The sequence below is a fragment of the Quercus robur genome, chromosome 7, assembly GCF_932294415.1.
Source record: "Quercus robur chromosome 7, dhQueRobu3.1, whole genome shotgun sequence".
Lineage (NCBI taxonomy): Eukaryota > Viridiplantae > Streptophyta > Magnoliopsida > Fagales > Fagaceae > Quercus > Quercus robur.
Window position 1 is genome coordinate 33,602,818 of NC_065540.1, and position 14,244 is coordinate 33,617,061.

The 14,244-nt window shown below is 33.2% G+C and overlaps 1 protein-coding gene across 2 annotated transcripts; it reads left to right on the plus strand.

Moving 5' to 3' along the window:
• Positions 1–1,232: 1,232 nt before the first annotated feature.
• LOC126693148 (protein DETOXIFICATION 21-like) lies at positions 1,233–12,460 on the plus strand. 2 transcript variants are annotated; one of them, XM_050389025.1, is made up of 9 exons: positions 1,233–1,392; positions 4,884–5,181; positions 8,576–9,117; positions 9,406–9,492; positions 9,623–9,679; positions 11,163–11,401; positions 11,529–11,647; positions 11,942–12,028; positions 12,148–12,460. In XM_050389025.1, the coding sequence occupies exons 2-9, from the start codon at positions 4,918–4,920 to the stop codon at positions 12,226–12,228; spliced, it is 1,476 nt and encodes a 491-aa protein (XP_050244982.1). In that variant the 5' UTR covers positions 1,233–1,392; positions 4,884–4,917; the 3' UTR covers positions 12,229–12,460. The 2 variants fall into 2 exon arrangements, with proteins under 2 accessions (XP_050244982.1, XP_050244983.1); XM_050389026.1 differs by lacking the exon at positions 11,942–12,028.
• The last annotated feature ends 1,784 nt before the right edge of the window (positions 12,461–14,244 follow it).

The following is a 14,244-nucleotide window of genomic DNA, read 5'->3' on the forward strand; positions in this document are numbered from 1 at the left end:
TTCTTACTACAGTGCACATCCATAAATAAATGTGCACTGTAGTAAGAAGCTAAAAATAATAATATTATTTTATTAAATTTCTCTCTCTTCTCTCATTAAAATTTTCTCTTTTTCTTTTTTTCTCTCTTTCTTCGGCTTCTCTTCTTTCTTCTGTTTTTTCCTTCTCATTTTTTTCCTCTAGCGCCTCCCTCATCTCCTCTCTGCTTCACTGGCGAGCTTGTCGACTGCGGTGGTGCTCGGGTTAATTGGCCTTTAGTTCTGGTGGCTGCGGGTCAAGTGGTTTTGGCAGGCGTGGGTTGAGCGGTTCTGGCGGGCCGAGACCCCATCTTCCTAAGCTCCATCGCCGATCTATTACCAGAGCCCCATCGCTGCCGAATTTGTGCTAGATTTGTGTATGTGTGTTGAGTTTGTGTTTGTGTTTGTGTTTGTGCTGGGTTTGTGCCGTGGGTGTGGTCTGATTGGATTGTGGCCTGTGGATCAGTGGGTTTCGTGGATGTGGGTCGGTGGATTGTGGCTTGTGGGTCGGTGGTGGTGGTTTGTTGATCCGTGAGTTGTTGTGGTGTGTTGGTGTGATTGCCGTGGTGTGATTTTTGCCATAGTGTAATTGTTGCAGTGGTGTGATTGCCTTGGTGTGATTGTTGCTGTGGTGTGATTGCCTTGCTCTGTATTAGAGAAGAGAGAGACGAAGAGGAAGAGAGAGAAAAAGATAGAGATGATGATGCTGTATATGATGAATATTTTATTATGATGTTTATATTATTTTATTGTGTTGAAAGCTAAAATAGATCCATTGCTGTAGGATGTTTTGTAAAATGAGTAGGTAAAATAGATAGGATTTTGCTAATATGTGCTTTAAGGGCATACAATAATTAATCATTTTTGAAAAAAAATTTCTCAGAAATTGAAAAAGTTAGAAAATTTTACTAAAAATAAATGGCTTAACGTGTGCTCTAAGGGCACATATTAACCGAACCCAAATAAATAAAATAATTTCTTATGGTGCCAAATAGTTAGGAAAATAGCTCCACTGCTGTGGTCCTGTGGATGTTCTAACACTTAGTTTTGTGTTAAAACTTATTTTCTCTCTCCTTGTGTATGTGTTTATTAAAAAAAAAAGAAAAAAAAAATTATCACTATTTTAGTGAGAAATATATAGTAAAAACAAGACAAAAGGAAAGAAACGAAAGGAATCACGCCAACTCACTTACTTTTAAAGGAGTCGTTTTAGATTCTCACTGATTGACTAGGAGACAAAGAAATAAATAAGGGTGAAACACACACATATCACAGCACAGGCGTGGTTTAAAATTCTCTTTCTAGATTCAGAGTCTCTGGTGAATGCTAAAAGAAAGAAAACAGCACTTTACATACTTCAATCGTTCGCATCAGCCTGTAAGTCTATATATTTCCCTTTTCTCACACTCTTTATTTTATATATACACTTTCGAAGAAATAAAACGTTTTTGTGATTTTTTTCAAATGAAGGAAAACAAAGAAAAAGCCTTATATCCAGTTCCTGGACTATCAATCTATCATGATTGTTTTCAATTTTTTTTATTTGCCAGATGAATATGAATGTTTTTATTTTATATAATTCTCTTCCCGTTTCTCCTTGTTTATAGTCCATGATATGATTGTCTTTCTTGATGAATTCCTTACTCTATTTAAACCGGATTAGGAGCTTATTTTTGGAAGAAGAATAAGACATGTATATGATTTTTTACTAATTCCATAGTTGAGAGAGATGATTTAAATTTGGATGTCTGAATTAAAAATAATAAGAGATGCAAAAGAAAAATAAAAGCCTGTTTGATTTGACTTAACTCAAAATTCAGTTTTCATTTCTTATTTGTCGTCACTCAAACTCTATTATCATATATATATATTTTATCTCTAATTTTTTCATAACGTCAACAGATTTTTATTTGGGTCTTGTACATGAGATGGTTTCATTTACAGCCTAGTACGGAAACTTTGTCCACATACTGCATTCATACAGCTTTTTAAGATTTAAATTTGGCGCTTGTTAAGATTTCCGTTAATAAAAAAGACAAAAAGTTATTAAAAGAATTATAAAAAAGATAAAAAAAAAGATAAAAAATATTTTTTTTTTTCTCTAATTTTTTCATAACGTCAACAGATTTTTATTTGGGTCTTGTACATGAGATGGTTTCATTTACCGCCTAGTACGGAAACTTTGTCCACATACTGCATTCATACAGCTTTTTAAGATTTAAATTTGGCGCTTGTTAAGATTTCCGTTAATAAAAAAGACAAAAAGCTATTAAAAGAATTATAAAAAAGATAAAAAAATTATTAAAAAATTGTCAAAAAAAATAAAATGCTGCAAAAAGTAAAAAAAGTATTCAAAAACCTGTTGTTAACGAGCGGTAACTTTTGATTTTTTTTTTTTTATAGTTTTTTATTTTTTACAATTTTATGTCATTTTTTTCGTAAGGGGAAAAAAATATTATAATATTATAATAAACAAACTTTTTATGTATTTAATTATTGCTGTCACTTTTTCTATCAGTAAATTATTGTTCACTTTTTCTATCATTAGGTTGTCACTTTTTCTTTCAGCAAAAAAGAAAAAGGTGTCACTTTTTCTATCATTAGGTTGTGACTTTATCATATAAGGTTAAACAACAAGAGATATATGCTAAGACTTCGTGCAAAACTGCCAAAACATCCTATGATGCATTGAACCGAACTTAAAAATATTAGGAGGTGTTAAACTGTGAAAGTTATAAGACTCTTGGCATTTTATATAATTTATTCTATCAAATAAATATAGATTCCAAATAAGGGTAAGTTAGGTTATTGATGTAGAACATAATTTACTATTTAATTATTATAATTTAGTATTTTTTATATTTTTATGTAAAAAAAGTTATTTTAAGTTTAGGTGATTTATTTTCTTGTTTTTAGGTCCATTTAATGCTTTCTAGGTCAAATTTGGGTTTTGTTATAGTTAGGTATTAATTAAGAGTTATTTTAGAATATATTTTCTTGTCTATCAAGTTTTACGGAGCCCTTAAATAGGCCCCTAAGTCTGCACGTGTTTTTTAATTATTCAATCAATAAAATTAAGACTTTTGTCTTTTTATTATCTAGTGGATTTCAGACTCTTTTTCCTTGTGGAATCAAGGATCCTCGTGGATTCAAGGAACCCTTGTGGATTCGAGGTTATTTTCAAAAGCAAACATATTTTGTTTCTCGGTTTCTAGAAGTAGACATGTTTTGCTTCTTGACGTTTCCACATCCCGTATCAATTGGTATCAAAACCTTGACTTATCTTGGTCTGGTCATTGGTGGCTGACGTATAAGACGGTAGCAATTCCAATGACAGAAAACTAAGCAAGTATTACGTGATGTACAATTAGCACTCATAAATATCTTTGCTAAGATGATGTCATTGGAGCATGAAAACAATAGGTCTAACTGTTGTGAAGACATAATTCACGGGCAACCTATTGGTAAGCAAATTTCATATAGACCTTATAGAAAAATTGCAAGTTTTAATGGTTATTTTTGTAAAGAAGATTTTCTTGATTGGTTACTTGATTTAGAAGGTTTATTTGACTATGAGAATATTTATTATAAGAGAAAAGTTGGACTTGCTTTGTATAAACTTAGTGAGTATGCCTTACGTTGGTGGGAACAAGTACAATCCGATAGAATTTGATATGGTAAAGACAAAATTCGTTCATGGCCAAGAAGTTCACACTTGAATTATTTTAAAGAGCCATATATTCCACTATTAAGAGAAGAATTACACGTTGAAGAAAATACTTTTCTTGAAGAATATTTAGAAGTCAAAGAAGAAAATATAGAGATGTTTGAGGAAATTAATGAAGGTCTTGTTATAGAAGAAGAACTTGAAATCAAGATTGTGGAAGAGATTAATGAAGACTCTATTATAGAGAAAGATTTTGAGGTCGAGATAGTAGAGACCATTAAAGAAGAAATTATAAAGGAAGTTGTCAACGATCTAGATGAAGTCAAGTTAGATGATTGCAACATTCAAGCTCCTATTGTTTTGGTAGGAGACATCGAAACAAAGTTTATTAATTTTATTGGGGTTGATAGATTTGATTCAATTGACAGTTTTTATTTGGTAAATCTCTACAATTTCTTGAGGACAAAGGAAAAAAAAATTTAAGTTGATTTGTTTATTTTATTGATGAGTTGCAAGTATGGAAAGAAGATCAAGGTGTTCAAGCATTCGAAGTATTTGTTTATTTGGAACGGAAAATTTTAGATTTCAAAGATGAACTTGAGGACGAGTTTGTTTCAAGTGGAGGGGTCTGATATAGAACACAATTTACTATTTAATTATTGTAATTTATTATTTTTGGTATTTTTATGTAAAAAACTGTTATTTTAGGCTTAGGTGATTTATTTCCTTGTTTTTAAGTGCATTTAATGTTTTTAGGTCAAATTTGGTTCCTGTTATGGTTAGGTATTAATTAGGAGTTATTTTAGAATATATTTTTTATTTGTCAAGTTCTATGGAGTCCTTAAATAGGTTTCTAAGTCTGTACACATTTTTTAAACAATTATTTAATCAATAAAATTTAGACTTTTGTCTTTCTATTCTCTAATGGGTTGGACCATTTCTCCTTGTGAATTCAAGGATTCTTGTGGGTTCAAGGAATCCTCGTGAATTCGAGGTTATTTTCAAAAATAAATGTGCTTTTTTTCTTGGTTTTTAGAAGTAAACATGTTTTGCTTCTTGACGCTTCTGCATTCCGCATCAGTTATGTGATGTCTACTATGGGGAGAAAATGAATAATGAGAAATATATTATTATGAGAATTAACATGTAATATTTTGCTATTATAATATGCATTAATGATTTTGTTATGATTGATCAACAGCTAAGAAGAGAGGTTACCGCATGTTGGTGTGGAAATGGAAGGAGATATAAGCCAAAAGCTTCTTAAAGAAAAAAAAGGAGCAGAAGTAACTGTTGCCGATGAAGTTACACTAAAGGACAGGGTGTGGAGCGAGACAAAAAAGATATGGGTTGTGGCCGGTCCAGCTATATTCACTAGATTTTCCACCTTTGGAATCAATGTCATCAGTCAAGCCTTTGTTGGGCACATTGGCCCTACAGAATTAGCTGCCTACTCACTCGTGTATACTGTGCTTTTGAGGTTCTCAAACGGTATCCTGGTATGTTTTGCCACTACATTTTTTTTTTCTTTGGATTGTTTGGTACCAAACTCAATGTGGGTTGTAGTAGAAGAGAAATATAATTCTCCTATAAAAGATACAAATAAATTTCGAAAATATTGTGGGGGAAATTTTTTAAAAAGAAAATATAGGAAGAGACTGTGGACTATATATGGACATGTCTAGCAGGGTCGGATGAGTAGTGTCTCCGTTTTCACTCTGTTTCTTCTTCGGGTCGGGTAAAACAGATGTGGAGCAGAAGCAAGGGTGGGGTGGGTTGGAACTATCTTGTGATCTCTATTAAGGTTGCTTCCAGGACGACTCTGGAACTTTTTTTTTTTTTTTTGCTGAATAACTCTGGAACTTTTTTTAGGGGGGGGGTTAACTTTGACCACTTATTCGTCCTTGTAATTCGATTAACTACCTAATTTTGAATTTCGTTTTGGGGTCTGTTCTAAATTGGCTACTAAAAGCAAAATATTCTGGTACTAATACTGGTGCACTGCTTTAGTATTACGCACTATATATATATATATATATATATAATTATGCTAAAATTTTTAAATTTATTATGTAATCAAAAGTTTTATAATTAAAAGATACTTTATAGAGTGATCTGTTTTGTTAGTAAAGAAGGAAAAAACAGAACAAAGGAAATGTGGTATTGTTGCAAATAATCACATTTTATTTATTATTTATTTTCCTTTCTAAATTCTCACGCTTCCTTATCTTCTCTTAAATCCTTCAATACATCTATCTTCCTTTTATTTTCTTTCTTTACTCGTGTATGTAACTGTCTTCTTGTTAGGAAGAGTTATTTAGAGAGAAGACAAAAGAGGGACCTCCTCTGCTGCAAAACGGCGAGAAATTGTTCTTCTCCGCCAAAAACCAACAATATTTCTCCTGCTTTTCTTCTCCTGTGAATCTCTATTATCATCTTTATCTTCTTTTATTTAGGTGGATCTATTTTTTTTTTTTTTTTTGAAAAATATAATATATAAAAATTATTTTCTTCCTTTAAGTCAAGACTCAAGGGGTTCACTTCAATGAAATGTCGTCATTAGTTATTTCGACTTTAATAAAGTAAGGATGAAAGAGACAAAAAAGGGATTGTTGTAAACAAGAGTGATAAAAGATAAAGAAAGTAAGTATAAAATTAAAATTATTAATTGAATATATATATAAAATTTATTTGGAGAGCCTGTCATTGTCTTGTCACTTTTTTGAGGTAGGTAATAGAGTGGGATATGATAAATTAAGTAGGATGGATAATTTCTGTTATTCCTACCTTATTTGTAATTAAAAAAAAAAAAAACCACTTTTCAACATTTTTCAAAAAAATAAAAGTATAAAATCACTTTTCAATGACAAGTCTAGGGGCGAACTTTCCTTCAATGTGGCATTTTTGTTTTGTTTAACCAAGTAGTGAAGCATTAGTGCAGCATATCCCAATAATTGGTGAATATTATATAGAATCTCTAAAGTGGGTTCAATTGTTGAACCAATAATAAAAAATCAAATATTTATTTAAATAAAATAAACAATAGGAGGTCTTTGACTGAGCTGTTAATTTCCAAGTGGTTCTCAGTCTAATGTGTAACCAAACAACACCAAATCTTGAAACTCCACAAGCTCCACCAGATAATTTGAAGCTACAACCACTTGTCATGAAACTCTCCACGGCCATCATTAATCCTCTCTCTCTTCTTTTTCTTGCCTCTTTCCAATCCCTAATCGGTGGAGAGCATGGTTATAAGGGCGCTGGCATTGGCAATTCGAATGGGAGAATCGTCAATCTTGAGGTAGATGAGAATGGCTTTGATGACAATACTGTTGATTTTGAGCCGTCAATGCTCAGAATCAAAGTGTTTTCTATTTTTTTTTTTTTTTGGTTAAATAAAGAGGGGTGTAAGAGCGACTATTGTGACTCACCCCTGAACGTAACCATAGAGGTATCTGGTAATGAATGTTTGATTGAGTCATAGTTACTATAATCGGAAGTGACCATAAACCTCATCCTAGCCCCATGAGAGAGCTAAAAGCTTTGGCTAGTTGTAGGCATAAATCCCACAATTCGCCCATTTGGAATCAAATATGGGACCTGGTGCTCCTACATTCACACCAAGATCGCTAGGCCACCTCTCTCGGTGGTAAATCAAAGTGTTTTCTATGGTATCACAATGGAAAGCCCAATAATAATAAATGGATCTCTGGTTTTTGACCTTGTGAATCTTGTAGGTCATTATTCAGACCCCAATTATATGCAATTTAGCTCTTACTATATTACGAGGTCGAGCATTCAATAACAATTACTCTAGCGTGTCATGTCTATGGCTATGAATGATGCTGTTTAAAGACGCATGATTTAAAAAATTTGAATGTGATTAAACTAAAACAATGTGACATGAGAGCGTAGAAAGATTATTTGGTAACATATTCACAATTGACAGGTTGTGTCACTTCTTTGATGTTTTGATATAATTGTGCACACATTAAATTTTGTAGGGATTTACATAGCAAAGGATTTAGTTCAAGAGGGATAAGAGATCTTAAATCTAATGTGACCCAATGTGTTTAGGGAATAACTACACCTTGTCTTGGGATATTACTATGTTAGTCTTTGTTAAGATTTAGTGTCGTGCTCCCAATTGTTTTTTCCAATTAAGTGTACTCGATGACAGCATGACTTACTTGCCAAGTATGAACCGTGTTAGAGATTTATATGAAAAGTGTATAGTCTGTGCTCAAGTGTGTAAGTGAGAGATGTTAGAAGCTTTGGGCTGGACTAACCTAAATGAGTATGCTCAGAATGAGCGGGTCCACCAGCTTATTGTCAAGATCCCTTGATTTCTTACAAATAACTTCCCATTACCAAGAGTTGTTGGTGTGGACATAAGATACAGAACTCCAATTATACGTTGGTATGGGTGGAGAAACAAAAGGCAGACGGCTAAACCTATAGCCTTATAGATGGAGCTTGCTAGTAATTGAACTTGAAGACTAAGAAAATCCGGCCATTTGGTAATTAGGGTTTCTTTACTCATTTTGTTTACTATTTAAGCATAATTTTCTAATTATTTTAAGGCACTTTTGAGATTAAGAATAAACATGTATTTTTTTTTTTACTAGTGCCGACTCTAGTTTCACTTGATGTTGACACTTGGGGTTTATCCCTGCGTTGAGAGAACAATAAAATAAGTGAACTACGTACATGCTTTCTTTCTCTATCTTTTTTAGTTTACTTTAACATCTCATCCAATTACAACCTGACTGGATGGGTTCACTTTTTATTTTTAATGATTTTAGTCATTCTTTATGTGATTAAATACTGCGATGTTATATAAAGTCATCTTCTCAACGAGATTTGATTGAGTTTATAAATTTGATAGTGCAGTTAGGCATGGCTAGTGCACTGGAAACTCTCTGTGGGCAAGCTTATGGTGCCAAACAAAACCACATGCTTGGAGTATATCTTCAAAGATCATGGATAGTTTTGTTCTTCTCCTCAATATTTATTCTTCCAGTATATATCTTCACAACCCCAATTCTAAACATTTTAGGCCAAGATGAAAGAATTGCAGAAGTGGGAGGGTACATTGCGCACTGGTTAATTGGGGTGATGTTATCCTTCATTGTGTGTTTCACGTGTCAAGTGTTCCTACAATCACAGAGCAAAAATATGATTATTGCTTACTTGGCAGCGTTTTCAATTGCAATCCACCTCTTGCTTTCATGGCTTTTAACAGTGAAATATAAGTTTGGGCTTCCTGGTGCATTGTCGTCCACATTGTTGGCATTTTGGATTCCCAATATTGGTCAGCTTATGTTTGTTATGTGTGGAGGTTGTCGGGAAACATGGAAGGGTTTCTCATCATTGGCTTTCAAGGATCTTTGGCCTGTTGTCAAGCTTTCTATGTCATCTGGTGTGATGCTCTGGTAAGGCTTTCTCTATCATATATCTTTTTAAGTACACTTGAAAATCAATACTTGATAGAATAAAGTCTGAAATAATTTCAGACTAAAGTTATGTAACAGTAGCCCTCTCAATATTGTTTTTTGTTATTGTTTAAACCATTTGGTTTGTTTTGTGCTCAGTGATGCTGAGGTTAACTTGTTTCCTAGGTTGTTAAAAACAGTGTAGAAAAAAAAAAAGTTTAGGACTCACATGTTGGTTTTGTTTGTATATAGAAATTTTATAATGGAATGCATTGTTTTTCATGACAGTCTTGAGCTCTGGTATAATACAGTGTTGATTCTTTTAACTGGAAACATGCAAAATGCTGAGGTCTCCCTCGATGCTCTAGCTATTTGGTAATTCTTTCATCGCATCCCTCCCCCCCGCCCTCTTTTGTTTTGTTTTTTTTTTGTTATTTATGTTTCCATCTGCCTCCAAAAGTGTTGTTTTATGCCCATTGACAATATAAATATGTGATTTTTTCAGCATTAACGTCAATGGGTGGGAATTGATGATATCTCTGGGATTCTTGGCTGCAGCGAGGTATTACCATCATCATCATCATCATGATTGTAGTTGTTGTGAAATTGGAAGCTTTGACACCAATTTGTTGAAAATAGCAGATGCGTAAATATTTATTTGTTGTGTGTGCATCCAAATAACTGTTGGTTTATGCAAAATAGAGATAGAAAGACAAAAGAAACAATCACACAAGGAACACAAATATTTACGTGGTTTGTCCTTAGCCTACATTTACGGGCGGTGTCAAGGAGAAAAGTCACTAACAAAAAATGGAGATTGCAATAGTAGCACTCTCACTAAACCCAAAACCCAAATACAGCTAAAGAGCTATCTCACACATAATAGAGAAACCTATTCTAGAATCTCTAAGGCTCCGCTTGGGAGGAGGGAATGGAACGGAATGGAAATGAATAAAAAGAATAATTTTAGAATGTTCTTCTCTTCTCTTGTTTGGGAGTTTTAATGGAAGGAATGAAAAGTTCATTCCCTTGTTTGGGAGTTTAAGTGAGAGGGAATGGAATGGGTATGAGGGAACACTCATTCCTCTCTATTCCCTTAAAACCTCAAATTTTCATTCCCCCCGAAATTGGGAGGAATGAGAGGAAATGGAATTAGATTTAATGATTTTTTTACTAAAACTCCCAAAATACCCCTATATATTCAACCCTTTATTTTAAAATAAGGGTCTAATAGTAATATTGTCATAAAATGATTCCATTCCATTCTCTCTATGTTGCTCCCAAACATGATTATTTACATTCTATTCATTTTCATTCCTTTCCATTCCTTTATTTTAAAACATCCAATCAAGGTTACTTAATTCCATTCCATTCCCTTACTTAAATACATTCCATTCCATTCCATTCTCTTATTACCATTTCATTTCATTTCATTCCATTCCCTAAAAGTGGCGGCACTTACTCTCTGTTTCTCAAAGTACAATGGTCGCATAACAATATATATATACCAAATAATAAGTTAGCTAGGGCTGCACGTGAAACTCCCAATCGGAATAGGAATAGATGTTAGTTAATAATGGAAATTAATCCCATGTGATGCACTCACACAACACAATACTAACATACATATCAAGCCACCAATCAACAGTAATTTTTAGAATTGAGAAGAAACTATATGCATATTGAATTATGTGTAAAACTTTACACAGGATCCTTTTATATAGTCATATATATGGGTGACATTCAATTAAAAGAAGTGTGCTACAGATGGATCCGACTGCCTGTTCGGCTTGTACTTAACAGTTATCATCATCTTCATCTTTGATATAATTTTCATATTAAAACGTTATCATAATCCTTCACAAATATATTTTTTTGACTTGGAAGTAGGGTTAGGATGTTCCTCCACTTCCTATTTTAAACTGAATAAAACAAGTTTCTTAAAGATTTGGATGTATTAGATTTAAATTTTTCTTAAAGATTTGGAAGTATTTATGAATGTCATTGACTCATTCTTACACCAATGTTTGATTGAAAACATACAGTGTTCGGGTATCAAATGAGCTAGGAAGAGGGAGTTCAAAAGCTGCAAAGTTCTCAATTGTGATGACAGTGCTCACATCATTTGTCATTGGATTCGTGCTATTCCTATTTTTCCTCTTCTTCAGAGGACGTCTTGCTTACATATTCACTGAAAGTGAGGAGGTGGCTAAAGCAGTTGCAAACTTGTCACCTTTGTTGGCTGTCTCTATTCTATTGAACAGTGTTCAACCTGTGCTCTCTGGTACTCTTCTCGTCGTGTTATTTCTCAAACTGTAGAATTTTTTTTTCCTATTTCTGAAATAAATAACCAATGATAATAGTATATGTGAATATTTTTTTAACGTATACCATGAAACTTTCATGTACAGGAGTTGCTGTTGGAGCTGGCTGGCAAAGCATTGTAGCATATGTCAACATAGCCTGCTATTACCTCGTAGGGATTCCTGTTGGTGTTGTGCTTGGTTATGTTCTTAACATGGGAGTTAAAGTAAGCTATCTTTATTCCCTTTCCCACGCTTGTGTAGAGGTTTTGTGTTTTTCTAATATCTAGCTACTGTTATAAATTGATATAGTTATAATTTTATAAACTAGTAGAAGTACAGAATCTTAAAATTCATAAAGAAATTTAGATACCTAGCTAATTGCATTCTTTCTCATGGATGTAATTATTCAATTACCTCTACCAAAAAACAAAAAAAAAAAAAGTTTTGTAATGGATACATGCAGAACTGCAAAATTTTCTTGTTTTCTCTCAACCCCTTTTCTTGGTATCATCTTGTAGGGTGTTTGGATTGGAATGTTATTCGGAACATTTGTTCAAACTCTTGTACTTGTTATTATTACCTATAAAACGGACTGGGATGAACAGGTATTGCCTATTTAGTTTGCCTTTTAGCTTTGTTTATTCACTTGTTTAAATTTGTCTATTTCTAGTTACATTAGCTACTTATTTATTTATTATTCATTACTATTATATGCACACTTCAGGTAATTATAGCTCGTAACCGCGTCACAAAGTGGGTTGTGAAAGATGCTGAAGGACCAAATCTTACGACATCAAATGCCTAACCTCATGCTGCATTCCTTCTCTTTTGTACCTTAATTAAAATACAAGATTAATTTAATATGAGGTTATTTTATTGAAAAATCTTGTTATGCACTCGTAATTGCACATTCCACACATACTCCTTTTGAATCATGTTTTTAAAACATGATTTCAACCCATATGGCAGTGTGTGTACAGTAAGTATGTAATAAGAAGTGTATGATAATCATTAATCTATTTATTTCTTAGACACCCTGTACTCAATTGCTTAAATTAGATTTTATTTTCCCCTCTAAAGTACTTGTTAGGGTCATATTTTTATGTAATTGACATATCCTATAAAAAATGCATTTTAATTGTAATTTGGTAGTGTCTAAGTAATTTCAAGAATATCATATCAAGTGGTAGTACTGAAGACATTAAATTTTTTTAAGAAATAGTACACAAAAAGATGGAACAAGAAGTATCGATACCTAGCTCAACACCTTTGATCTGTCGAGATTTAATGAACCTTGATATCTAGCTCAATACCTTCAATCTACCGAGCTTCATGGATTTTAAAATTCTAGATCTATTTTCGGCCCATGATGACAAGGCTTACCTAGGGTTTCATGTACTAGGTTTCCAAAGGATACAAAAGCAATATTTTATAGACGTCATCATATACAGAGAGATATAGAGACACACATTGTGATATACATTTTACAGGTGCTGCTGTGACTTCTTGTCTGCCTTAGGGTTATGTACTAAGTCGCTTCTAGATCTACAAGCATGGATTGAAGAACTTTGCATCAATAACAACATTCAAGTTGTTGTGCTATTAGTCACGTACTAGTATCCGTGCAAATGAGAAGTCTCTACAAGAACAAGATTTCTTGTGGATTAGAGTAACAATTCAACTATAAAATGGTATTTTAGGATAGTTCAAGTAGAATAAGATTTCTTATACTTGTAATCGCTTGATTTTTTATTAGTGCAAAACACAATTTGCTTCCCTTTTTCATTTTCCTCTTTTTATTTTTATTTTTATTTTTTAATTTTGAAAAGAAGAAACAAAAACAGTCCTAGAATGAAATGCATGAATGTTATGCAATGCAAGTCCTAGAAACAAAAAAGAAAACAAAAAAATCAACAAAAAACAATGGTCATAAATGGTAGAGCAATGAAGCAAAAAGACCATGTCAGAAAGACTCAATTAGATTGAGTCTTTTGCATCCAAAACTTTTTAGATGCACCTCAAGCATTGGAATTCTTGTTCACATTAGAGTGATTTCCAACTCCAGGATTGGAATAAAGGTTAAGAGCCTTTACCAATTCACCAATAAGTACCATAGGATCTTGTGCTTGAGGCACAAGTACTTTTAGTTTATTTGCTCTCTTAGTAGCTTGCAGCTTAAAACAGTTCGAACGAATGTGCCCAAACTTTCCACAAAAATGACAAACCCAAGCAAGCTTACCATGCAACTTGTCCTTAAAAAGGGTAGACTTCTTAGGTTTAGACTTTTTCAAATCAACCCTAATCTTCCTAGGAGGTGTGACTTCTATAGGTTTAACAGTCTCACTCATAACCTCACTCACAGGGGGTTCAGAGGAAGAAGAAGGAACAAAGTTTGTGGAATAGGGTGCAGGCATAAAGATGCTTTCTACAAAACCTAAGCTAGTTTTGTCAGAGGGAGACTTTTGAACACTCAGCATGTGATCAAGTTTGGAGCTTGCAGACCTATCAGTTTGTTCTCTAGCATCAGATACATCATGTTCCAACTTCTTAATTTTTTCAAGCAATAGCATTTTCTCAAACTTCACATTATTCAAAAGTTCAGTAGCATCAAACAAATTTACAAGCAAATTTTTCTTATCAAGCTCAAGAGATGCAATTTTCTTCAAGTCTAATTCAACACTCATAGCATCCTTTGTAGTAACTTTGCAAAGTTTATTGTAGAATTCTTGAAGATCTGCATCCTCAGAGAGTTCTCCATCAGAAGGGTTCTCTTCAACAGACAAGCTTTCATTGACTACAGCAGTAGCAGTGAAAACAATGA